A 26,931-nucleotide genomic window follows, 5' to 3' on the forward strand; every position below is an offset into this window, starting at 1 on the left:
TTTCGCTATATTCGAGCATTTACACCAGAAATTACTCAATGAGGATTCTACACACACAGGAGCAATCATCGCCTCCTACTGGCACACTGATGGGCCTGGTCACTCTTGCAAATTAGACTTAGCAATGGTCTCTTGAGCTCTCACCTGGCTAATCAAAACGAGACTTGACACTTGAAAAACAATAAACCCACCACTGCAGCTGCAGACACACCGCTTTGTACAAGAAAAAGGTTGAACTTGTAACTGGGTTCAACACGCCCACAAAGATTAAAAACAATCAACTGAACAAGCAGGCCCCTGGAAGAAAACAAAGCACCCAACGGCAATTCTTGTCAACAGCTCCATCACGCGAACCGTCATTGAGAGGGCAGTCCGGTGACAGCAGCGATCAACTGCCTCTCACTTGGCAACATAGCAAGACTTAACAGTGCACAGCACAATCAGACAATCAGTGTGGCCATGAGAACTCCACGGCGGCATTCGCCAGCCGCCGAACAACACTCGAATCTGTGTTTCACACGGTGGGGGGTGGAACTTCGTCCTCAATGCTGCTGTGATCTCATATTTTTGAAGACACTTCAGATTGTTATGATGCCCCCAAGGTCGGAGCAAGTCGAAGGCTCTCTAACGAGGCCGCGATAACAAAAGATGTGCAGCCAAAATCGCATGGTGTCGGATGAATGGGCACGAACAGTTGTGCAAAGCGATCTTTTTCAAAGCAATGTATATTTTAGTTTTGCTGATGGGAGAGGACGCTAGCAATTCGTGCAAGTTTCTAGGGGGGGGGGGGGAAAGTGCTTCCCAGCGTATTACAACAACGCTGACGCATAGCTTCTGACATTTTTCTGCCGAGATCTCCGTTGCCCGAGCGCGTTCTCCAACAAACACCGAAGGCGCGCTCTCCCTCCCACTGTGAAGCTACACGGGCCCCCCACCACACCACCCCCCCCGGGGTGCCCAGCTCAGCGCCACATCAGCCCGTAAAAGCTTTCTTCGCAAAGACCTGTCGGGACGAGCACACGCGACTCGGCAATGCGATGGTACCTTTGTCGCGCGTACATATTTAACAGCCCCCGGAGACGAGGACTGCCGATGGGCGCAAGGAGCACAATTAAGAGCCAGTGGAGCTAAACAAAAGAAAAAGTCAATGAAGCTCAGCGGCGATGGCGATCCCGCTCAGACTGGGAGCGCCGAAGCGTGGCGCACACCGACAACGCGGCCATTCCACCTGTCAACTCCGCAACAGCCAAGAGACGGCCGTGGCAAGAGATGCAACTCTCGTGAGTGACTCTTGAAAGCCACGGCAACGGAGCGCACATCGGAGGGGGGCAGGCAAGGAGCCGGGCTGGCCATTGGACGTCATGGGCGGTTGACAAGACGCTGTTGATCAACGAGGTGTTCGGTCAATGCGCGCACCAGCGAAGTTTTTAAGTGTCGGTATTACGCCTGAATTGTTTTCAAGTCTGACACGAGGAGAGTCCAAGCTGTTGGGTTGGTCTGTTTTAGCCTGAGGTTGTGTAATCAGTTGCATGTGCAAAGCTCTTCACATCCAGCACCGATGATAGCCCAACAACAAGAAACTTTAATCATCTTCTATAATGGGCAGCAAAAATGCTGTTTTCATTTCCAGGAAGCGTGTTATTTGCGCAGACATTAAAGCTCCAACTACCTTTTTTAAGTGTATACCATTATGTGCTGCCACTTTGGTGAAGTGTACAATTTCCCAACAGTCGGAGAAGGAATACTATAAATCTATCCAGCACATATCTTTATCGACAACATGGATCTGTGCCAAAGAAAGTATTTGTGAAAGAAGTACAAAAACAAAACCCTCCATTGGTCCGGTCCAGCCACACCACTTTGGCCACGCTCGCTGTGCATGGAAGCTGTTCTCGAGATGGGATAAGACCGAACCAAGCGTAAATATAAATTCTGGGAAAACCCTTTTTTTGTCTCGCCCCCAAACCTGAACCCTACGCCAACCCACCTCGGCGACTGGGTTCAAACGGTCAAACCCCGACCGCAAACACGTGCGGAGATTTTCACCTCGAGACGGGAGGGGAGCGTGCATTTATCATTCACCTGCCCCGCACGGCTGGAACCCGAAATCGCAAAGGTTCACAGCGTGCCAGCCCGGCAAAGAATTAGCAGCGGAGAAAAAGCGAGGATAAAAAAAAAAACTATTGAACATTTATGAAGCGACCCTCCCCCTCCCCCCACGCTTTGGCCTCCCTACCTTGAACCATTCAAACAATCTCACGGTCGGTTGATTGATTCTGAAAAGGTGAGGCTAAAAAGGTCACCCTTGAGGTGAAGTACTACACGGAACAATTCGGGGGGTGGGTGGGGGGCATTCTGTAGTTAAATTGCCGTTTAAGAGGGGTGGCTGCAGAGTTCATGACAGCGCGGGTGTGCTCACCCGTGTAATTTTCACATTTGTAAGCTCCTGGAAATAGTGAAATTAATGTGAAGGACCCCTTAGCACTCCGAGGCGTGTAGAGTTATGTGCCCGCATTTGTGAAGCCCCTGACATTTGGACGCGGCTCGCAGATGGACTTACTGCGGGCCATTCTGTATCACGGGAGGCACGTACTTGTTGAAGAGTAACCACTTTAGTGTCGAATCAAAGCTGCAGTGGAGAAACAAAGACAAAAGACACAACACGCACGGCACATCCTTATTAGTTTTATGCAACGTATGGTTACGAACCACTTGTAACTCTATGCACCTGCACAGCCCCTTTAGTCAATCCACTGCTGGATGAGGGCCTCCTCCATGCTCTACGGGCCCGTGGGGGATATGTTACCATACTTCACCGCGCCCATCAGTGCGTGTTGGTGAAGCGTAGACGTGGCAGAATAGAAGTCTAATACAATATCATTAGACCTCCTTTGCCAGTACCAAAATATAATAAGGTTTTCCCCCTTTTTTCTGGCAACAAAACTGAAACCTTTTTACGAGGAATCATGTCTGCATTAACCACAATACTTGCGGTCAAAATGCAAAAAAAAATACACTGATAATAAATGCATTGTCCTTGAAACTGATTGGCCCACACCAGAGACGGCTTTCTTTTGAGCCTCGTCTCAATTGGTGCTATACCAGAGCGTACGTAGCAGTACACAATGGATAATGGGACCTCCTTCGCCAGTACCAAAATATGAGAATAGGTTTTCCCCTTTTTTCTACGCCTTTTGACGTCCTCTATTTTTCAGAAGCGACCTGGTCATCACTAATGAGAGCTCAACCAAGCAGCTCATCACGTGGACATTAATAGCTGCCAAATACTCTATGACTTGTGATGCAAGTTCTAAATGTGTCTGGTCAGAATGTATAAATAGCTGACGAGTCAGCATAGCTTTTTTTAACGTTGTATTTTGTAATGTTGCATTTGTTTTAGCTTTGCGAGTGTGAACGTCATTCTTTTTCTTTTCCACTTTGTTTAAAATGTCGAGGGGTTCCGCACGAACCCCCCCCCATCCACCCATCGTGCGGGGGAACACGACACATCCGCCAACGTTGTTTCAGGAGACGCCGTCCTAACAGATATCCTGAGCCGAGACGACCCTCGGCCCCTCCTCGCCTGCTCCTCCTCTGGCTGAAGATGAGCGCCGGCTCGTCCAAGTCTCCCTCCGTCGCCGCCTGTCCTTCGCTCACGACGCGGCGGATTGAATCGGTCACGGCGTGAAGTCCCGAGGGCGTGGGTAGAGACGGTGGAGGTGGTGGTGGAGGTGGTGGAGGTGGGGGAGGGGGAACCGTTGAGAAGTCCATCGTCCCACCTGCACCTTCCACCTCTTCATTTTCATCCTCCTTGTGCATCATCTTCTATTACTGATCCTGGTCGGGCCCAGACAAGAAACTCATTAAGGATCACGTACAGCACGCATGTTGAAACTCTTTCGCACCGTACGTAGCAAACCGTGCGGACCACCACTGTACTCCCAACCAATATTATTTTATGACATCAGCCCTTTTGTCAGTCCACTGCTGGATGAGGGCCTATCCATGCCCTGTCGGTCGTAGGCTGTGCATTGACCATACTTCACCACGACGGTCAGCGTGTGTTGATAAAGGTGGGCGGAGCACAGAGTGCAGTACAACGATGGCTTTTGCTGCACTGCCCTCTGCTGGCAACGTAACACTAGTGCGCAACGCGTGGCCAGGCTGACCGCTGCTTAGCTTTCTAGATGACAAAGCCGAGTTCGCGTATCCGCACCGTCGCGTGTTCGCTATGCAAGCTGACAATCCCCCCCCCCCTCCCGGGGCATCCTTGGTAACGGAGATGTCCTCCATCTCAGGGTTGTCAGGAAGGAATATTGTCATGAGCTAAGAGATTCTTAACGCCCGATAAGACATCGTCGGTGTGAGAGCCGCCACACCATTTAAAACCAGTGGGGGGGGGAGGTGGGAGTTACAGCAGCAGGATGATGATGGGATGGGGCGGGGGGTCACACTTTGTGCACTGTCCATGGGCCGCATGTCCATGGGCCGCATGTCCATGGGCAGCATGTCCATGGGCCGCATGTCCATGGGCCGCATGTCCATGTGCCGCATGTCCATGGGCCGCATGTCCATGGGCCGCATGTCCATGGGCCGCATGTCCATGGGCCGCATGTCCATGGGCCGCATGTCCATGGGCCGCATGTCCATGGGCCGCATGTCCATGGGCCGCATGTCCATGGGCCGCATGTCCATGGGCCGCATGTCCAGGGGCCGCACTAAAGGCCACCAGGGGCGGTAAGTGGCCCGTGGGGCCTTGCGATTGTTAACACTGCCCTAGGCCGTCCAATTATAACGCATTGCGATAATTAAGCTCATGAACAATTGTGCCAGTCGGTGGCATACCGAACACGCCTGGTGCACTGTTGTTCCTAACGTTGCGCTTTGTATCAGGTGGCAGTCGTTGTTGGAAGATTTGCTGGTTTATCCATATTTTGTTTGTTGCGGTTGCACCCGGCTCCAGGGCCGCATGGCTCACAGGGCTATACCTAATAAATGAAACTTGAAAACCCCACGGCACACACATGCTGGCGCCCTTGCACACAAGACTATCCAGGAGTTTGTTGAACCAAACTTCTCATCTGGTTTCCTGAACCAGACTTCTCATCTGGTTTCCTGAACCAGACTTCTCATCTGGTTTCCTGAACCAGACTTCTCATCTGGTTTGTTGAACCAGACTTCTCATGTGGTTTGTTTCACCAGACTTCTCATCTGGTTTCCTGAACCAGACTTCTCATCTGGTTTGTTGAACCAGACTTCTCATGTGGTTTGTTTCACCAGACTTCTCATCTGGTTTGCTGAACCAGACTTCTCATCTGGTTCAACAAATCATACTACTCATCTGGTGAAACCAACTACAGTACTGTAAAATATTAAACCACCCTATGACCAAATCGCGCCAGAAATCCGGGCGATCTCATCAGACCTCGGAAGCTCAGCAGGGTTTTTTTTTCTGAGCCTGGTCAGCGCTTTCAGGATCATATTGCGTATTCTATACTGGCGGAATCCGATGAGCTATAAAGCTCTTTTTGCCCACAGACGTCCAGCTTTGATTGGGCCACCACCACAATGCACGTGGCGGTGTGTGGGCTGCTGCGGGGAGACGTGATAGACGTCACAAGGCGATGCAAACACAGCAAAGTCACATTTTGACTTGAAACTTTCGTAACTGCAGGAATTCATATTCTTGTTTTTTTCGGTAAAGTCTCCGCCTGATGAAGACCGCTTGTGTTGCGATCAAAACGTCGTGGGTTTTTTGCTTTATTTTAAAATTATTTTTATTTAACTATTTTTATCGTGTTTTTTTATTGTTTTCAAATTATGTTTTAAATGATTATTTAATTGTATTATTTAGTTTTTTTATTTTCTATCTACGTGACTTTACCGAAAGAACCAATATTACAGCCAACTCAATTCGCTGTACAGCAACTATGCCCCCAAATCGACGCTCTCCGCCAGCGCCAGCACAGCATTGACCAGCGTGGTGAAGTATGGTCAAACAACGAACCCCTCCCCTTCCATCAATCACAACCAACTTGGTACACGGTGGCGGGAAGGCAGAGGTCTCATCCAGCAGTAGATTCACACGCGACCAGCCACTGAGTAAACCAAGCGACAACCTCTTCGCGAAGACCCGTGGCCTCATCCAGCAGTGGAGTGGACGCACGTGCCCTGCCACAGCGCCGGTCTACACGTGGATGTGACGTCAGTGGATGTGACGTCAGCGGCTGCGGTCGGCGTGAATAATCCCCATTGTAATCGTTGCCTGTCTGTAAGATCTTCGTCGTGTCGGAGCGGCTTCTTCGCTGCTGCTGTCACCACTGGACGGAGCGGGGAGAGGCGAAGCCCCACGGCGCCCCTCGACCCGGGAAGAGGAACGCGGGCCCCGGTCAGCTGATCAACAGCGCGGGAAATACAAAACAAAAAAACACTGCACGTGGCCACGCGGGGCATTGTGTTGGGTTGGTACAGATTGTATTGCGGTGAAACAATACTAATACTGGTAGGAACCTCCTGGTACTGGTAGGAATCTCCCGGTTACACCAGCCCACAGGGGATTATTGTGTCCGTCCGTCCGTCGTGCATCAAAAATGGGAGTGGTGGGGCTGGGTGGAATGGGGAGGGTGGGGAGTGGCTGGGTGGGGAGGGGCCTGGTGGGGAGGGTGGGGCTGGGTGGGGGGTGGGAGAGGTGGGGCTGGGTGGGGAGGGTGGGGTGGGGCTGGGTGGATAGGGGAGGGGCTGGGTGGGGAGGGTGGGGCTGGGTGTGGGAGGGTGGGGTGGGGCTGGGTGGATAGGGGTGGGGCTGGGTGTGGGAGGGGTGGGGCTGGGTGGGGAGGGGCTGGTCATCTCGTGGTGCCCTTATAAAACTCAACGTTTAACCTACTCACGCCGGCTTGTGCCCGCCCTCACAGTCGGCCATATTTGCGGAATACACCACGCGGCCGTTGACCCTGGCCATTGACCGAGCAACCCAACGTTCCTACCAGCTCCCTCCGCAGGAATGTGTTATTTTGATTTGAAGCTTTCGTGACTGCTTTGGTTCTTTCGGTAAAGTCACGTAGGTAAAAACATAATATATCATGACGTTTTGATCGCAACATAAGCAATCGGGTGGGACAACCACAGCAAGAAAAAAAAACTGCTGAAGGAGGCGAGAGACAATACTAATAATAGTAGTAGTGGTAATCATAATGGGCTTTAGCCTTTCTGGCGATAAAAACGGGGGCGTTATTAGAACAGGTGTTGTATTGCCAGTGAGGGTGTTAAGACGTCCAAACACTAAGTAGATGCCAAATAAGTATGTATAACAATTGGCGTTTAAACATCTTAACACCTGTTTTATTTCCGGAAAATGCTAAAGCCAAATTCTAATTTTATAATTTTTATACTGGCTAAAAATGTCTCGTAGATACAGATGTATTGTGACACCCATTTGATTCTCTAAAACGTACTGTTTTCTTGAGGTTTTTTTTTTTTACAAAAATGAATATGCAAAGGGCAAAATGTTGGGGCTCACAAGACATCTGGTAGAATTCTGTACATTGATTAATAATAATAAGCACGCTCGTTTACTCAGGAGTCTAATCATTTGTGTTCAGACGGATCCTGCCAACTTTGAGCAGAAGAGGGTGGTGGGAGGGCGATGATTGTTGCTTTGTGTAATTCCAATTAAGTATTATTATATTTTTATTTTATTACTAGGATAAGCCCACTGAGTTCGCTCTTTTTCAAAGGCGACCGGGCCACACACGGTACCTCGGCATACGTGGGAATTGATAGTAGCAGCCAAATAAGAAGAGAAAACGTGCAAACTCCAAATATACAACAGGCATCATTCGGATCGGGATCAAACCCACGACATCCTGCGTAACAGGCGAGAGAGATGGCATGTCGCCACCATAGGTATTTTTTTCTAATTTGGTTATGATGAAGATGTGATCATCATTCATGATAACGTCTGTGATGGTGATGAATATACGGTAATTCATGATGGTGATGTCTGTGACGATAGTCGTGATTAATATAGGATCACCCATATAGCCTTAAAATACTGTCGAGGTAGGGTCAGATCGCGTTATTTATAAATTAAATGATGACGTCACCCTGCTGCTGCTGCTCTATTTAAGACCGGGAGCAACAGGAGAGCTTCACCATTCGTGCCCGATGAAGCTGATTGTAATTACCAGCGAAACGGCGTACTCACATTTTAAAATGCTGTTGATTCTCTCTTCAACACACCGGTGGGCTAAAGAAGTCAATTATTTTGTCCTTTGAAAAACGTGACACATTTTTTACTGTTTGGCCGTGTCGGGTGGTGGAGGGTTACGACACATTTATAAATAACGCGATCTGACCCAAAAACCTATATTATGAATAATATTGGTCGCGAAAGCCTACGTGTTAAATTGAGGTAAGTGTTGTTAGCGAGCACCTATGAAGGCCGGCACGGCACACGAAGGAGTGGGTGGCCAGTGTCACGCCCGGCCGCCTTTGTCTCCCGAGTGGCGATGCTTACACATTGCACCAGGTATAGTACTCATTTGAGGCTGAGTCGACCTAGGGGAGGCCCAGGACTGGTTTAGATAATCATCACTGGTATTTGCCGTGTGCGGGAATCGAACTCGGGTCACCAGGTTCGTATCAGTGCGCTAACCGCCGCGCCACTGCTCCCCGGATCGATAGTGCAAGTGGTCAGCGCACTGCACTACAAACCCAGAAACCCGAATATCTAAATCTGTCCTGGGCGTCCCCCAGGTCGACCCAGCCTTAAATGAGCAGCTGGTGCGGTGTTTAAACATTTGTGGAGAAAAATGTGGCCTGGTCAACCGCGTGCGTCACGCCGCTCCTAATAGATGCAGTACCATTGGGTCCTCGCTAACAGCACTTGCCCCAACAGTCTGGCCCAGAGTTGGCACCGCAGAGACCCTGTGTTCAAATCCAGACAGCCACGTGTAATTTAACCGGGTTCTTCTCTCTCGAGGGCAGCGTGTTGATGGTTTCAGCCCGGTCATCAATGACTGACATAAAGACCCATAGACTCGCACGGAGACTCAGACTCAAATATGTCGAAACCAAGTTGTGATGAAACTGGCTTCTCAAAGTGTAGCGAGTTAATAATGGTCTCAGCTAGGTCACCAATGAATGCACACACGAAAAAAAAAACATCACGTAAAAATTCAGATTCTACACTTAATTTGGATCAAGTCCAGTTCTCAGAGAATAGCGGTCACATTGTTATACAGAGCCGGTGAAAAAAAGACTGCTACCCTCCACTGTGTAGACCGAAAGGTCACGTGGGCCATTCTCTTCATATGAAGTTTGCACAGCCCTGCGGGAGACCGGAGTTGATTCTTTGTCTCATGATATGGCAACGATAGCACAATTGGGATGCAATTGTGGGGAAGTGATGAGAACAATAACAATACACGCTAGCAAGCCCCTTCCTTGCATTGCAGGCTATGAATCTAAACGTGCTCCACACTTGGGCAAAGTACAATTGCAATCGTTATGAATTAACCTTACGAACGTGCTCCAGCAATCTCAAGTTTATTTTGTCTGACCAGGTGAGAAGAGTGACTTGGGGCAACAGTCTGCCAATAGGGGTGGGGGGGTTATTGCGGCCGTGTGTACAAATCCACACTGATTAATTTGCAAGCAATTAACGAATTTGAAAACAAAATAGACCCTGACGCAGGCACACACCGGCTTACACTGTGGATCCGTAACGTACCCTGTGAATTGGACGGCGCATGGTGCTATCGTGGCCATTACACCTGCCAGTATTAACCAGGACGGCCGCCGGATTCGAACCGGGAACCTGTTAATGCGCGGCGAACGCAAGGCCCATGTCAGAGCCAGCAAGCCTGCATTGATGAACAATGTGCCTTGCAGAGACAAGCTGCAATTACAATATAAATGCCTCGTTAGTTATCAAAGTGAATACTGCACGTCTGGGTGCCTTTACTTCACCCGCTTAACAACCTAATTGCAATTATGAGCAACAATACATTATGATAAGCCGATTTTTAATAAAAAAAAATCTCTCAGAGGGCAATCAGAACATTTAAAAGACAATCGAAATATAATGATGCTTTGACTTTAAGTAATAAATAATTACGTAACAATCAAATACGAATTGTATCCCTTGTCAATCCACTGCTGGATGAAGGCCTCCTGACATGCTCTGTTGGTCGTGGAGGCTGTTTGACCATACTTCACCACGCTGAACAGCGAGCTCAGGAGGCGAGACCGCCTCTCGGCTCGGCCGCATTCATTGGTGCGGGGTGCTAACCACTGCGCCACCGCTCCACCACCACGCACACACGAGACTAGACACAGCGTTTGGGAATGTTTATTATGATCAACGTGTGAGGCAAAGTGCGTGTGTTGGTGTCTGCTTCGCATAGGACTCCACGTGGAGAAGAAACAATGGCAGGCCTTCATGTTCCATGTAGCTTAGCTGTAAACATCTGTAGCATGCGCTGACACTTGGCATACGTATGCATGCTTCCATCCGACAATGAAAGGGGATGAGCGTTGTATAATTTAGGCTGTAGTTCATATCCCGTGATACCTGTGGTTTTATTTGGTCAATTCGTCTTTAAGCCAGACGTTGAATTAACTTCATATGTCACGGCCCATCACAGTACGCCTGAACCTGCTTGCCATGCAATCTGCTAACGTCCAAAGAGATGTTAACAAACCAAAAAACTCAATTCATTCGTCAAAAGGCCCACTGCCCCCGAAATGTCGCCAAATAGATATTTCTTTTCAAGACCGCATTGTTACGAATGTGTTTAAATCGTGTGAACAGTGGCTACCATGGGACGCACAAACCTTTGGAAGTGCAACGTGTTTACCAGTTGAAAACAGCCGATTTGCACGCGCGATTCGATGCACGGCATCGCGAAGATAACAGTTAATTCCGTAAGACGCATCGACGAATCGTTACTTGCCTACTCAATTAGCAATTGAACGGGGCGGGGATTGGTGAACGTGGAATGGCGTGCAACGGTGGGTGGCGAGGGCTGGCATGGACCCGAAGCGGTACAGGAGGTTTTATTTCTGAACAGAACGAGCGAGGCACTCGCGATCAATATAATTCAGCCGACTTGGGTAATTGAACATCACATCATTATGGGCTACACACATGTATGTTTGCGTGCAATCCTTTGCAAAAATCGATGCGCGTGTGCCATGCACATGTAAGAGCAAGCGTTTGGCACAACAACAAGAACAAGAAATCGCCAACTGTGTTTTCGTTTTTTTTGTGTGTGTCGGGCACCGTGAGTTGTGTCGCTCCGCTTTACCTGTCGCAACTCAAGTGCTCTGGGAAATCACCGCGATTTCCCCGTTATTGTTGTGCCCCCAATTGTAAGAGCCGGAGTACAAAACAGAAACCGCCGCGCACCTGCTCACGTCCTCGTACATGTGAGTTAGCGTCATGGCAGTTAGAAACTTTCACAATTAATGACAATCAGAACAAATCTTGGCTTCAAGCTTTCGTGACTGCAGGAATTCATATTATTTGGGTCTTTCGGTAAAATCACGTAGAACAAAAAAATGTTTACATGAAGCCATCCAGATATATAAACACAGACACAATTTCAACCGAGAAGATGGGTACAAACTGAGCAATCATTGGTAGGACGTTATTAACCAGTTTAAGTCATAACTGGCTGTGATGTTTCCATCCTACCTTCCGATATTAGTAGTTATTTCGACTCTCTGGTTTCACATTAACAGGTTAAATGTCTCACACTAACACAGCCACCGTCGTTCGTGTCGTCGATCTGGCGGTGGCTCTCCGATCTTACATTGACATGCAAATTTCTCAACATCAATAGCTCCGCCCACTTCGTTTATGACCCTTGGGCTACACCCATTTCAAACCTTTAAAACAGCCTGCCTCAGCAGCTTTCCCCCTCTTTTTTAAATCCTTTATATTAAGTTCGCTTGCTTGCTTGCGTGCTTGCTTGCTTGCTTACGACCGTGCAAATCTTTCGGTCGTTTTTTAACCCACTTCCCGTGATCCAATCGAGCTGACATTTTGCACACAGACTCGTTGTGCGTGACAATTAATTTTTTTTCCAAAATGTTTGTACTGTTTAGGGAAAAATAAATAAATATTTAATTACCAATTGCTTAATGCTGGCAGACAATCATCTGACCCATAGGTGGCTGCCATCTCAAGCCAGAGGACGAGAGGACTCTAGCCGCCACGCATATAAAGGATTTAGAGTGAAAAACTTTGTTTTTACGGGTTAATTTTTTCTCCTGATGACAATCGCTTGTGTTGCGATCGAAACGTCGTAGTTTTTTGTAAACAAAAACATGTGTTCTACGTGACTTTACCGAAAGACCTAAGGAATTAGAACAACAATTAAGCCAATTACAACAACAAAAATTACTGAATTGCCTTGCCTTGCACCTGAACACCATCGCACGATCTGACAGACAAAACGCAAGCATTACGGGAACACGTATATATATATTTTGAATGTTTACCAGAATTACCACTTCTTCCCTAAAAATATAAAAATGGAAGGCGTGTCAGGGAACAAGTAATGGCAGGTTAAACAGTCCCCGAAACACATTTGAAATCTGAATGAGAGGTGTTTTGCGAAAAGTACGATTCTTTTCATGAATGCTATATTGCATGTTCCCATAGGTCAATATACTTCCCGTGGAGTAACATGTATTAGTTTATTGGGTGTATGACCTATAGTATTCGCAAGGCATGTACTGCGTGGCGGCAGTGGTAATAATAATACTGTAATGACATTTCGAAACAGGGTGCAATGATTTTCAATCGGGTCTCCTTGTCCCCATCGCTCATGGATTTTTAACGGTGCGCTGCCACGCGTGGATATGTTAATAAGACACACGCGGCACGGCTGGCGACGTGGAAAGTCTTCGCAATAATCTGGGGCACGCCAACCTCTTTAATCTCGATATTTCGCCCAAGAGCCATTGTCATGAAACCGACAATTCCGCAGCACCACGTAGGCGTACCGTGTACGTAAGCACAGAGAGACCACCGAGAGTAGGTGCGAGGGGTGAAACTAAAGTATAAGATTAAATTATTTTTGTTTTACCAACTAAGGCTCCACTGAGCCGTGTGGCTCTTTTGCAGAAGCGACCTGGTTATCAGCAATGACAGCTCAACGAAGCGGCTTATCACGTGGACATTTATAGCGGCCAAAGACTCTAAACACGTGGTGATGTTGATTCTAAACATGGAGGGAAAAACCGGAGGACCCGGAGAAAAATCAACATGACTACGGGGAGACACATGCAAATTCCAAACGTACAGGCGTCAGGGTCGGGATCGAACACACCACCTCCTGTATACCAGGCGAGGTAGTTAACATCTCCTGTGTCGCCGCTAAGTGACGGTGAGGTCGTCACAACGCTTGTGCCAAGCTAGGTGTACTCTCAGGCTAGGGTTATTCGATTAAAAACCCATTTCTGCATTGAAAGCGCATTTCTTTCGAACTGCTTTTTGTGTTTAGTTTGTTGTCCTTCCCCCGCACCTCCGATTAGCATGGTTGGCTACGTACGGTGCAAAAGAAGTTCAACATATATGAATTGCAAATGCTAATTCGCACACGCATGTGCAGACCCTGCGTCTGGAATATGCTATTCATGGCTCGGATTGGAAATTAGAGTTGTATACATGATTCCCCACTCTACACTCTCTTCCCCTTCATGGGTTCCGTGCCTATGTAGGCTCAAAGCGGCAGTGGAGAAATTACCACAATCCCACAGCTGAAAATGAAACATCTCACTTTTACGTACAAAATAATACAACTAATGTGACAAAACTTTGTTGTAATGTTTGATTTTAATATTAGCTAATGGATACACTATAGAAGGTTAGTGTTTTCTTCCCTATGACCGGCATTTAATTCCAAAACAGTTACATTGCCAGCACATCTTCAAGCTGCTCGTAGTGACCCACGACTGGACATGTGTGAAAAAGAGCTTCATAGCTCATCGGATTCCTCCAGTATAAATACATGTTCTGATTCTGATGGATGCACCATCGCTGTGCCTAGTGGTGATGCTGGCCCATTTGGGGTTCGAAGCAGAAAATCTAAATTTTGGGTTGCCTCGCTTTAAAATTTAGAAATCCCTCAAAATGTAGACGCAGTTATATGAGACAAAAATGTAACATGCAGTGAGGTAAGAGAGATGCAGACAAGCTCGAGATGAGATTAATCGGACTTCTCGTATAAATTGGCTTGTTGTGCTTGGTAGGATTTGAATTTGAGCCGATGGTTGATGCACTATGATTGTTTTAATGAAACCAGGCGCCCTTGAGCTCCTTAAGGCCCAAAGCACGTGTTTGTTTTGCTTACGCATGGTACTGCCACTGGGCGTGCAGTGGATTCCTTAAAATAGCCACGGAAATCCAACTAAATTATTCAGAACGGACAGAGCCATTTAAGATCTCGTCAATTTTCAAAGTTAACTCAATTCTCCGGTTTAAAACGTTCCAAATTTTTTTTACTTTCAAAGTTAAATTTAAATGAATGCCCTGCACCTTAAATTTTCCGACTAATCGTGCCGAGGTGTCTTAGCATATATTTACGTGGCTTACGACGACGATAGAACAAGTTTCGAGAATGAGACATTTTAAGCGTTTTTCTGACCTGATGTCAGGCTCGTTTAATAGCTAATAAAATAAATACATCTACTGAATGTGGTCTGCCTCATTGCATGCGAATAAAATAGGGGTTTGATCCATCAGCCTTGTGGGATCTCCTGGACCAGTTTTGATAATTTCTGTGTAGATTTCCTCGCTTCTTGGTCAAACGTGCTTGTGAGTAAAGGGAGAAAAATGTTAATAAAATATCATGCTAACCTCCCGTCCACGCCTCTTACTACTACAGTCTTAGCTTTCAAATGTATTTGTTTAACAAGGCGAGAACTGAAAGAGACCAGGGTAGTCTGTCTGAGTTCTCGTTTGCGAGCGTGACGCTGGGCCACCAAAACGACAAAGAGAAAGCAGAGTTCGGTGATGAAGAATAGAAATCGGCACAAAAACAACGACAGCTACATGCAGCCGGCAACCAATTGCACAGAGAAACGATAGCGTCAGTGGGCGAACTCCACATCTTAACCCCCTCTATGGAGATAAACAATAAATAAAGTGCATATCCTAATTTACATAAGCTATTGCATTGTCTGCAATTTGTTTTGGATACTGTTGGCATGAATGACGCTAAATAAAATGAAAGTATAATGATTATCCCTCCCATCACGCGCGTTACCCCAGGTAATTGCGAGTCGTAGGAATAAAGTAGCAACTTACGTGCCTGCATGGGGTGAAAATGCAGCAGGTGGACAAACAGGTGATGTTGCAACATGTTAACATCATAAAAGAGTCACAATGCAAGGCTGCATACTTTTAGCTAACCGCATCATTCACAAGAGCGTTTTGACTGCATGCGCCATTTGTGCAGCAGCAGATGTATGACTTGCACCCTTACAGCCTGCCAATGCAACATTGCCCCATGTTGGTATTGTGACCATTTAGCAGTCCAGTACAGCGGAAGCTCGTTTATTCCGTGGTATTTTGCGTCTGGCCGTCCGCCCGTAGATGAGAGAAAACACGGATGAAGATAAGCGTGGGCCCTACTATGCAGCGCATGGACCTGCACGCAGGGGGCACGACTCCCAATTTCAACAGGGATGGGGGGGGGGGCTATGCAAGATGCCACTGTGGCCCCCCCCTCCTTTCTCCCGACTCACTTTTACTGAAATAGCTACGGATGTTTTTAACCCCGTATACAATAATATGTTAACTACATATATTATATTAGTTGCACCGCGTATTGGGTCTAGAGGAAGACAGTCTCAGTATTATCCATGATAAAAACAAATATTTAACGGTAACAATAATCACAATTAAATTATAGCGTGCGCCTTGCTTTCATGCCGGCCACATGGGTCTCGGACTTCCTCAAAGGGGAGTGGATCGTGCAACGTTATGCTGCTCTGTTGATACGATAGCCAGAAATGCGTTAATCATCGGGCTTGGTCCATGGAAGACCGCAGGTAAGTTTTAATTGGTAATTTATTTACATTACTTTTTATTTAACACGCCCAAATGCACAGCACTTACGAGGGTAACGTTTAATCTTCATCTAGTCGATACCCATTAATTACGATTTGACTCTTCAGTAATATCCGATTCAGAATCTCCAGATTGAATTATTATTAGCCCAGCGAGTATAATATAATAACGCAGTTTTTTTTTCATCTGTTGCTTCAGGACTTCCATGTAGCCTAATGAGGCCCCTATGCATCATATAACGCTGCCATGCAGATCCCATAGTTGCCCCCCTACCTGCACGGGCGTGGAATTCAAAACGTGCAACGGATTGCCGTGGCCTCACCACGGCACTGACAATCTGCCCACGAGCATACGTAACAGTTCACCATAGATCATGGGACCTCCTTTGCCAGTACCAAAATATGAGAATAGGTTTTCCCTCTTTTTTCTACGCCTTTTGGAGTCTTCTGGTCTAACACCGTTTGAGACGAAGCTCAAAAGAAAGCTGTCTCTGGTGTGGACCAATCAGTTTCAAAGACAATGCATATATGCATATATGTTTTTTTTGTTTGCATTCTGACCACAAGTATTGTGGTTAATGCAGACATAATTCCTTGTAAAAGGTTTCAGTTTGGTGTTTAAACATCTTAACACCCGTTTTGTTGCCAGATTAAAGGGGTAAACCTATTCTCAGTACACAATGTCTCCAATTAAATACCACACAATGCGAGGTGTCGTGCAGTGCATGCCACGTACCAGTAGGATATTTACCAGTAGGATATTTACCAGTAGGATATTTCCCGCACCTCCGATTACCACGTTTGGCCACGTACGGTGCGCAAGAGGTTCAACATGATACATACGTACAGACCTTCTACAATCCACGCGCTGTCCTCGGTACTGACTCCAGATTCCACTCGTGAGCGCTCCATGCCATGCGTTGCAGCGAACCTCACTGAACACGTGGTACGGCATGGAGTACACAGGGGATGGAGCCTGGAGTCAACGTAATTGTATTTCCCAGTTCCTTCTGCGCTCGCTCCACCCCATTTTTTCTGACCGTATTTTCCCTATCTGCAGGGGTGATGGGGGGGGGGGAAAGACGATCTATTGAGCCAACTTTAATGTAAAGTTGCTATTCGGGACTTAGCCAATTGACGACCCGCCAAATTAACGTAGTTGTCCAAGTCTATCAGACACAATTCAGAGCAAAAGAGGGATATGATAGCAAATATGCAATTGCATTTTTTCCCCCGACAGTTACCCGCCGACTGCTAATGAAATCCTTCCGAGTACGAACGCACGTTGGACAGCGATACCAAACCCGTGCATGTGCACGATTTGTATTCCTTTTTTTTTTTACGAACGACACGCCGCTTCTGGCGCGACTATCTCCCGCAAACCTGTACGAGTCGCCCCCACGAATAAACCGGGACTCCGCAGTGCTTCAAAAGAAGCGAAATTAATCAAAAGTGCACCGCACCGCAAACACCAGCCCCCCTACCCGCAGCGCACACACCTCCCCCCAGGCTGCAGACACGCGCTCCGCTCACGGCGCTACAAGGCATTGGGTCTAGCCGGCTTCTCGCTCTCCAAGTCCTTGTCCTCCTCGCTCACTCCAGGACCAATGGCAGCAGTGCTCGATGCGCCAGCGCCCTCAGTCTCGCTGTCTGAAGAATCTGCCTGGGTAGAGACTGAAGTGACAGTGGGTGGAGGGAGACAGACGCTCAGCATTATCCCGATATTGCTATCGAAGAACCCGTCTGGAGCCTCTCTCGTGGAAGTGAAACCCTTCATGTTCGAGAATGATCCACGGAAGCTGATATCACAGAACTGTTTCCGAGATCCTTTGAAGTGACTTCTGGGCCATTCAGCAGAGAGAAACACTTTCCCACCCACCCTGCCGCTTGAGAGTATTGGTTGTCGAATGATAAACAAAACCGGTGTTGTAAACTCTCAGAACTGGAATGTAGGCAAGTGAAGTAGAGAACCAAATGTCAATTTTTGTCTGCAGTCATCGGTGACTTGGATTAAACAGACCATCAACTGATGACACTTGATTACTTGGTCCAATCGGCGTCGGCTAAATCCTGGATTCAAACCCGGGATTTCAGCTGTGCCAGCTGAACGCTCTGACCTCTAACCTCTGAGTCACCCCGGCCATCTCTGGGATACCCAGATACCAGACCTGGGGTCAATTACAATTGTGTCAATCGGAATGAATTGCAAATCAGAACGTGATTGTAATTGTTTGAGTTAACATTGCTTTCGTGATTGTAATTGACTCCGTGTCTGATAGATCAGAATCAGAATGTGTATTTATGCCGGAGGAATCCGATGAGCTATAATACTCGTTTTCACATTCGTCCAGTCGGGGCGGGTAGGAACGTTACAGCAACAGTACAAAAACATGATAGTCGTGCAAAGTACAGAAAGGAAAACAAGTCACCCAAACACATACAAATACAACTACACTATCCGTATCCTACCAGCAAAAGCCCACCGAGGCATTAACTTATTTTTCAAAAGCGACCTGGCCACAAATGATCGCTTAACAAAGTGGCCCATCATTCGGGCATTTATAGCACGAAAATAATCTAAATAATCCCAATGCATGCGTCTAAATGTGGAGGGGGAAACCAGAGGACCCGGAGATTTTGAACACCGGTGCCCAAGTTTCTCTCTGATGAGCAGCGGTAGCCTCTTGCGTGGCCCCTGACTCAGAGGCAGCTTCTTGGCTGTGGCTGGGATGGCTGTGGTGGGCTGGGGATGCACTCAACGCTCAAGTGGTAGAGGTCGTCACGCAGTGGCGAAGCAGTGCCGCCTGGATTTATATCGCGTCTAAATACGACTGCATTTCAAGCCACTGTGTAGAACAGTGGGCATTTTTTTTGAGAGAGACAGTCATAGCCAGAGGATAAAATGAAGGTCGTTGAGACTAGACCTGACCTTCAAGTCAACATATCTGACCTTCAAGGTCTGTTCTTACAGCCTCACCCAACTCGTTGAGTTTGACAACGAGGGTGTGTATATGGATGCCCCCCTCAATGTTAAGTGGTGCCCACCCCCTCCCCACTCCTTCCCACACAATGCAAGATGGGAGATGGTCCTGGAGACAGATATGGAGACAGACACAAATAGAAACGTACACAGAGAGGCGGAGAGACGTGGAGAGACGGACCGAGTCTGAGACACTCGGGGAAAGACATACATGGAGAGACACACAAGAGTGTCACGGATAGAAAATGCACAGGGGAGAGACAGCCATTGAAAGGCAGAGGTACAGACATTTGTGGAGTATCTGCCAACGTGAAGATTGCCCAAAATGCGTAAATGTGGCACGATGTGAGGCAGCAAGCGATGGCGGCTCTCGCTAGGACTGGAAATTCCACCGTGATCCGCCAACCCTACTCCCGAGGCGCTGCGTTACAAGGTAGGCATGCATTGTGACTGAGCAGGTCAAAGGTCAGTAAAAATGTTTAACGCGTAGGCTTTCGCGATCAATATCAGCCATAAATACATGTTTTTTTGGGTTAGATCGCGTAAATATGGGTGGTGGCGGGTTTAACGACACATTTATATATTTACGCGATCTAAACCCCCCCAAAAAAACCTCTATTATGAATAAATACAAATGTTGGAAAAATGACCGAAAATGCAGGTGGGCATCAGCAACACACAGGTCTCTGGCACTACAACTGCCCACCTCTGCAGAGCTGACAAATAGAGCGTGGCCATGCGTCCTTACGGCAGTGCTCGCTCGAGCGGCTTACAGCCCGAGAGACACACGGGGCACAACACGTCAACGCAACAGAGCCCTGACTCACGATGTCAATGGATGCAATCGCGTGCGAGCGAGTGAGAGCACGAGTGAACGAGAGAAGAAGCGAGCAAGATATCCAGTGACTATGGAAGGTAGCGAGCAAGCGGACGGATGAGCAAGTGAGTGAATGAGCGAATGAGCAAGCCAATCAGAAGACAAGATATCGACTAGGGCCGAACAAGCATCTGAGCGGGTCAGCAACCGAGCCAAAGAACGTGCCATCGAGTGAGTGAGCAAGGGACCCAGTGACTGAGCCAGGGAGCGAGTCAGCAGCCGAGCCAGGGAGTGAGTCAGCGAGTCAGTGGCCGAGCCAGGGAGTGAGTCAGCGAGTCAGCGGCCGAGCCAGGGAGCGAGTCAGCGAGTCAGCAGCCGAGCCAGGGAGTGAGTCAGCGAGTCAGCAGCCGAGCCAGGGAGTGAGTCAGGGAGTCAGCGGCCGAGCCAGGGAGTGAGTCAGCGAGTCAGCGGCCGAGCCAGGGAGTGAGTCAGCGAGTCAGCGGCCGAGCCAGTGAGTGAGTTAGTGAGTCAGCAGCCGAGCCAGGGAGTGAGTCAGCGAGTCAGCGGCCGAGCCAGGGAGTGAGTCAGCGAGTCAGCAGCCGAGCCAGGGAGTGAGTTAGCAGCCGAGCCAGCAAGTGAGTTAGCAAGTCAGTGGCCGAGCCAGGGAGTGAGTCAGCGAGTCAGCGGCCGAGCCAGGGAGTGAGTTAGCGAGTCAGCAGCCGAGCCAGGGAGTGAGTCAGCGAGTCAGCGGCCGAGCCAGGGAGTCAATTAGCGAGTCAGCAGCCGAGCCAGGGAGTGAGTCAGCGAGTCAGCAGCCGAGCCAGGGAGTGAGTCAGCGAGTCAGCGGCCGAGCCAGGGAGTGCGTTAGCGAGTCAGCGGCCGAGCCAGGGAGTGAGTCAGCGAGTCAGTGGCCGAGCCAGGGAGTGAGTCAGCGAGTCAGCAGCCGAGCCAGCGAGTGAGTCAGCGAGTCAGTGGCCGAGCCAGGGAGTGAGTTAGCAGCTGAGCCAGGGAGCGAGTCAGCGGCCGAGCCTCACCCAGGCTGTGTCCGTCCCCACCCGCCTGGGACAGCAGTCGCTTCTGCGCACGTGGCTCGCGATCCTTGAGGCAGGGCGGGCCGCCCACGGAGGAGAAGCACAGCCTCTTGTCGAGGAACAGCACGAGAAGGATGAGGAGCAGGAGGACCCCGCTGGACACGGACAGCAGCACGATGGCTTGAGGCGTCACTGCAAGCACAGGAGAATTCGCGGAGTTCGCGGTGTCACCGTGTGCGCTGGCGTATGTGAGTCCGAGGTCAGAGGGCAGAGTGCTGGTGTTTTAATTCGGGATTCAGCCGAGTGTGAGCGTATCGTCCTGAGCAGGGGATGAAGTGACCAGATGGATGTTTGCATTTGTGCTAAGGCGGCGACGGCTTGAAAAAGCCCTGATCCATGAGTGGATAGATCCTGGCCGAGTATGATGATGACCTGTATACAGCGCTGAATGCAATCGCGCCTAATGAACCCATACGTGTACAGGTCTACTCGATGGAGTTATAATTTATTGAATGAAAGGGAATGTTGAGTAACCTCTGTGAACATGCGAATGGAAGGCGCAGGAGCACGCGAAACGTAAACTTGCGTTGCGTGCGCACCTGGAATTGCATTTGATGTACTTTCACTTTTAATCACTGGCAATTTGTCGACTGCAATTATGAGTCAATTTACAACCATTGAAAAGGGAGAGGTGTTTTTAATGGCTTGGGAAAATTTACCCAATGCTTGTTGAGTGAAATTGTCTTTTTTAATTAACGTTTAATTACAACGCAAACATTTTGTGCCGTTTTTGTTGTTGTTCAATAAGTGTAGGAAAACAAACATCGTGAATTTAAATATGTAATGATATGCAGAGAAGTATAAAAGGACTCCCTTCACCACTCCATCTAACAGCCCGCGTGAGAAACTTGACAATTAGTAAAGTGGGCCACCTGCAGGTACCACCCAAAACAGATGTTCAGCTCGGAGTGACGGTGTGGCTGAGCAGTTTTAGAAGGGCTCTTCTCTGGAATAATGAATCCATCAACAACAACAACCAGGCCTGCAGAGAATAATTCCACCTAGGCCTCAATGGCGGCTTCAGAAGGTGCCGAGGGAGGCTCAGAGGGGCCCTCACCTGGCGTTTTGCTGGGGCTTCCAAAAACGATAAATTAATTTTCATTTTATTTACTAAGTAAGGTCCACAGAGAACAAATAGCTATTTTGTTGGAAGCGACCTGGCCACAAATGATAGCCCAACGAAGTGGTTATCACGCGGAAATGTACAGCAGCCAAATACTATAAATGCATGTGTTTCTAATGTGGAGGGGGAAAAACGGAGGACCCGGAGAAAATCAATGCGACCACGGGGAGAACAGACCAACTCCAAATATACAGGCATCAGGGTCAGGATCGAACCCGTGCCCTCTTGCATACCAGGCGAGGGAGTTAACATCTTGCCACCATGGCAACCCTGACAATATCCACAATCCTCGACTAAATGATGGTGGTGTCACCACAATGCATGTACCAGACTAGGTGCACTCGGAGGCAACTTCAAGTGTCAGACTTGCTGGCAGTCTGTTTTTATGTAGGGCCTTGTTTTAATACCATGCCATTCAGGATCACGTACCCGTACCAACCCCCTTGGGAAGTTTATAGATCCGCCTCTGGGACAGACCCATGACGGGCACATACACCACCTGTGCTCTCCACCACGCCACCGCATTTACGTTATAGCCGCCCGGCAGTCCGCTCGTTGTTGTGAGCGTTTCTGCTCCATCCTCCTTTGTTGTTTGAGGGCAACTGTCTCCAACTGCCCAGTAGCATCATTCCTAAAGCCTCCTCCATAGAGGCCGATCTTGAGACTGCCAGTACCAGTCCACTCAGCTCAAAATCCTCCTGAGTCAACAGAACATGCGGTGGCTGGGCATGCGGTGGCTGGGCATGCGGTGGCTGGGCATGCGGTAGCTGGGCATGCGGTGGCCGGGCATGCGGTGGCCGGGCAGGCGGTGGCCGGGCATGCGGTGGCCGGGCAGGCGGTGGCTGGGCATGCGGTGGCCGGGCATGCGGTGGCCGGGCATGCGGTGGCCGGGCAGGCGGTGGCCGGGCATGCGGTGGCCGGGCATGCGGTGGCCGGGCATGCGGTGGCCGGGCATGCGGTGGCTGGGGCATGCGGTGGCTAGGCATGCGGTGGCTGGGGCATGCGGTGGCTGGGCATGCGGTGGCCGGGCAGGCGGTGGCTGGGCATGCGGTGGCTGGGCATGCGGTGGCCGGGCATGCGGTGGCCGGGCAGGCGGTGGCCGGGCATGCGGTGGCCGGGCATGCGGTGGCTGGGCATGCGGTGGCTGGGCATGCGGTGGCTGGGGCATGCGGTGGCTAGGCATGCGGTGGCTGGGGCATGCGGTGGCTGGGCATGCGGTGGCTGGGCACGCGGTGGCCGGGCATGCGGTGGCCGGGCATGCGGGCTACATGACCCAGTCAACGCAACCTCAAATGGCGGAAGAGCTCATTGGTGGGAACTCTGTCAATTTCAATTCAAGGAATACACATCCACTACATACCCAGGCTTCTAAATGATGCTAACATTTATAGTTAGGGAGACACTATTATGCACGCAGCACACATACACAACCGTGCAAATATTACTTTGCATACTAAAATCTAGTTCATTTGCTGTTGAATTGACAAATAGCTCATTAGTGTTTTGGAATATATATTGCCTTCACCCAATTAATTGACTACCACGGTCGTCTTATTTAAAGACATTTTCCAGATGTGACCTTTGGCATGGGTATTTCATCAAAGACCCAATAATTGGCACGTTAACCCACACCTATCCTCCAACAGCCTCGTGCATGCCGTGCTTATACTGTAGCAGGATTCTAATAAGTGTAGTCACAACATTACGGAGATTAAAAAAAAATACTATACTTGAGTTTCGTCATTCCAATTGGGTTGCTAAGTCATGGTCAAACAAGGGTTGGGCCAAACGTACGACATAACCCACATTTAAAATGTGTATAAAAAGATACAGGCGCAGCCCTGCAACGTCTTGCTCACACCACTGATGGTGGTAGGGCGTCCACACGAGGCAGCTCTCGCGAGCCCCTCCGGAGGCTATTTCGGCCTACTCCTCCACGCTGGTCAGAAATCTTGGAAGAGGTGGCAGTGCCCACACTTTACCCCACCACAGATCGACCGTGGTTGTATTCAATTGCCTAGGAGGTTGTACTCAATTGCCTAGGAGGATCCTGCGGGAGCCTCCTCCACAGAGGCCGATGATTAGTATTGTTGTTATCCGTGAGCATCTCAATGCTGCATCCGGACTCATAGCTAATAGCTCATTATACTCCTGGCTGGACACAGGAGGGGGAGGTGTGACATTTGGCCATCCTTTCAACTGCCGCCCCCTGGTATACCATCCGAATACGCCCATCTCAATGGAGACTCATACTCGTAGTAAAGGTTTTTGGGTTCGAATTATAAATGTTGTGGATTTACTCTCCAACATAACGGTCGGCTGAAGTAGGAACTAATGGGCGCGTTGTTTACGTGACAAACCTTACTGGCTGTGTCGGGTGGTGGAGGGTTACGACACATTTCTACTTACGCGATCTAACCCAACAACCTTTATTATGAATAATATTGGTCGCGAAAGCCTACGTGTTAAACTGGAGACTCATACGTTTCATACCCGCAGTCACCAATAATAGGTGAATACATCCACGCTTGTCATTATCAAGGGAACCCAGTATTGGCTTCCGTCTCTGATATCACCAACTACACTGCCCTGTAACTCTCCCACCAAATCGTCTGCAATGCAACCCAGCTCGTCAGATCTGTGAAGGCAAATAAGTCTGGGGGAATTCTGAGCGACCACCATGCACAAACGGAATCAAATCTTTATTTATACTGGAGGAGAAATCCGATGAGCTATGAAGCTCTTTTTATCAGATGTCCAGTAGGGGCGGGTCAGAAAGTTACAACAAACAATACAAAAAAAACACGATAGGAGTGCACAGTATAGGAGAGGTAAGGAAATCACGATGAAATATAGATCAGTGGGCTTTACCAGATAAAGACGACTGAGCTATGAGCTTCTTTTTCAGAAGCGACCTGGCCACAAATGACAACTCAACGAAGTGGCTTATCGCGTGGAAATCCACAAACGACAGCTCAACGAAGTGGCTTATCACGTGGACATATAGAGCAGCCACACCGCAGGGCAACATTGTGGTGGTGGGCAGTGCAACAAAACGAATTCATGGTACTAAGATGCCCCCACATCGATGCTACCGGCCTTCGGCAACCCGCACTGACCATCGTGGTGAAATATGGCTAAATAACGCCTCTCCAAGAGCCAGCACAGCTCCCATCCAGCAGTGGATTGACAAAAGAGCTGTACATGTGCTTTCCTTGTGCACAGCAATTACTTAAATCCCTGCCCTGCACTGCGCAATTGCGTGCAACTGAGACCAATGCAACACGACATATGGGGGGGGGGGGTCCTTACAGCGATTGTATACAGTATGCATTTTAAAATATTTGCAAATCTTCATCTTTTGTCTAAAAAAAAATCGCCGTTTCCATTTGCACGCCAATTACAGCTTCCAGATGAATTCGAGCGAAGATAATCACCTTCCTCCCCCTGCAGGAGCGAGAGAGCGAAGCATGTTTGGGGGGGGGGGGTGAAAGTCCAAGGAATTCGAATGAAAATCCAACCACAATCGGACAACGCCCTGCCATCGTTTGGACGATTTGTATCTTGCTTGCGAGAAAGCGAGATGCAGCATTGCGATGCACACGAATAAAAACAAATAAAGATGACGACGACGACGACGATGAGAACACAAATAACACAAAACAAATACAACGCGACATTGCCAAGCCAATGCATGGGGCATTCCTCTAACCCCCCAACAGCCTTGCAGCGCCGGTAAGAGCAGGCGGTGTCTGTCGGCCGGTGAGTGAGGTGGGTAAGGCGCAGCCGATGTTCTCTCACGAAACTTACGCTCCATGTCCATGGCCTCTGCTTGTGGTTTTGCACGCCCGGGACAGAGAGGCAGAGAGGACAGACAGACAGGCAGGCGGACAGACAGAAGAGAGGGGACAGGCAGACAGAAGACCACAGGCACGGACAGGCGAGAGGTTGGTGCAGCAACGGTGGCCTATGCTTCACTCTGACGGAGAGGACGCCGTGGGACCTCTCTCTCTGTCTGCAAACGCCGCTACGAATGAGAGCAAAGGAGGGAGAGATCGCAGTCAGTTCGTCATGCGACACCTACCGCACGCGATTCGTGTTGCAATGCGGCAAGAGCGAGGGGGGAGAAAGACAAAGGTGCCCCGTATAGCCTTACGCGCCGTCGTTGGGGCAAGTGCTGTTGGCGAACACTGGGAGGTTGCCACCCGTCCGGGAAATTGGCGATCTGTCTTCGGGTGGGTTTCAAACGGCGTGGGTAGAACGCTAGAAGCTGATCGCAATGAGCGAAGGGAAATCTCTCACTCGGAGGACGTCTCCACAGCCGCCCCGAAGCAGCACAAATCAGACCGTGGCGTTGCAGCAGCGGTTTATAATATGAGCAACTTAAAATGTTCTCTTCGTTACGAAATTCACGTTGAAATAATAATTAAAAATATTGCTTTAAACGCGAAAATAAATTATAGAAAAGTATTTCCATAAAAATTTTTATTTATCAACACACACGTACACACTTATATTACATACATACATACAAGGACATATACGTATATTACAAGCATGTTAAGACCACACGTACATCAAATACTCCCCACACAAACACATATACCGCACACAGAGACATACTTATACTAAACACAGACACACACGATACATGGCCATACTGAACATGTATGTATAAATATTAGGCTGCCACTTAAATGTTTTTGTATTTTTATTTCACCAGGTTATGCACACATTGGGCTACATAGCTCTTTTCTTATTCAGAAGCGATCTGCCCATCAAAGACAGCTCAAGGGAGTGGCTGCTCACGCGTACATTTAGAGTAGCCAAATAGCTC

At 48.8% G+C, this 26,931-nt stretch overlaps 2 protein-coding genes across 2 annotated transcripts in view; both read right to left on the reverse strand.

Annotated features, from left to right (window-relative positions):
- The window catches only part of ACTMAP (actin maturation protease), a 22,982-nt gene extending 16,692 nt beyond the window's left edge, over nucleotides 1-6,290 (reverse strand). The window contains exons 1-3 of the mRNA XM_078870669.1: nucleotides 6,120-6,290; nucleotides 3,584-3,837; nucleotides 2,561-2,629 (exon numbers count right to left, since the gene is read on the reverse strand). Coding sequence (XP_078726795.1) covers nucleotides 2,561-2,629; nucleotides 3,584-3,822 — 308 coding nt within the window. The 5' untranslated portion in view covers nucleotides 3,823-3,837; nucleotides 6,120-6,290. The remainder of the gene's footprint in view (nucleotides 1-2,560; nucleotides 2,630-3,583; nucleotides 3,838-6,119) is intronic.
- A 4,056-nt stretch (nucleotides 6,291-10,346) lies between these two features.
- On the reverse strand, nucleotides 10,347-26,133 carry LOC144943136 (uncharacterized). The gene is made up of 3 exons (XM_078870338.1): nucleotides 25,905-26,133; nucleotides 20,915-21,103; nucleotides 10,347-17,757 (listed from the first exon to the last, which is right to left on the reverse strand). Exons 1-3 carry the CDS (start codon nucleotides 25,915-25,917, stop codon nucleotides 17,621-17,623), a joined length of 339 nt encoding a protein of 112 aa, XP_078726464.1. The 5' UTR covers nucleotides 25,918-26,133; the 3' UTR covers nucleotides 10,347-17,620.
- Nucleotides 26,134-26,931: the final 798 nt, after the last annotated feature.

Source organism: Lampetra fluviatilis, chromosome 30 (assembly GCF_964198595.1).
Source record: "Lampetra fluviatilis chromosome 30, kcLamFluv1.1, whole genome shotgun sequence".
Lineage (NCBI taxonomy): Eukaryota > Metazoa > Chordata > Hyperoartia > Petromyzontiformes > Petromyzontidae > Lampetra > Lampetra fluviatilis.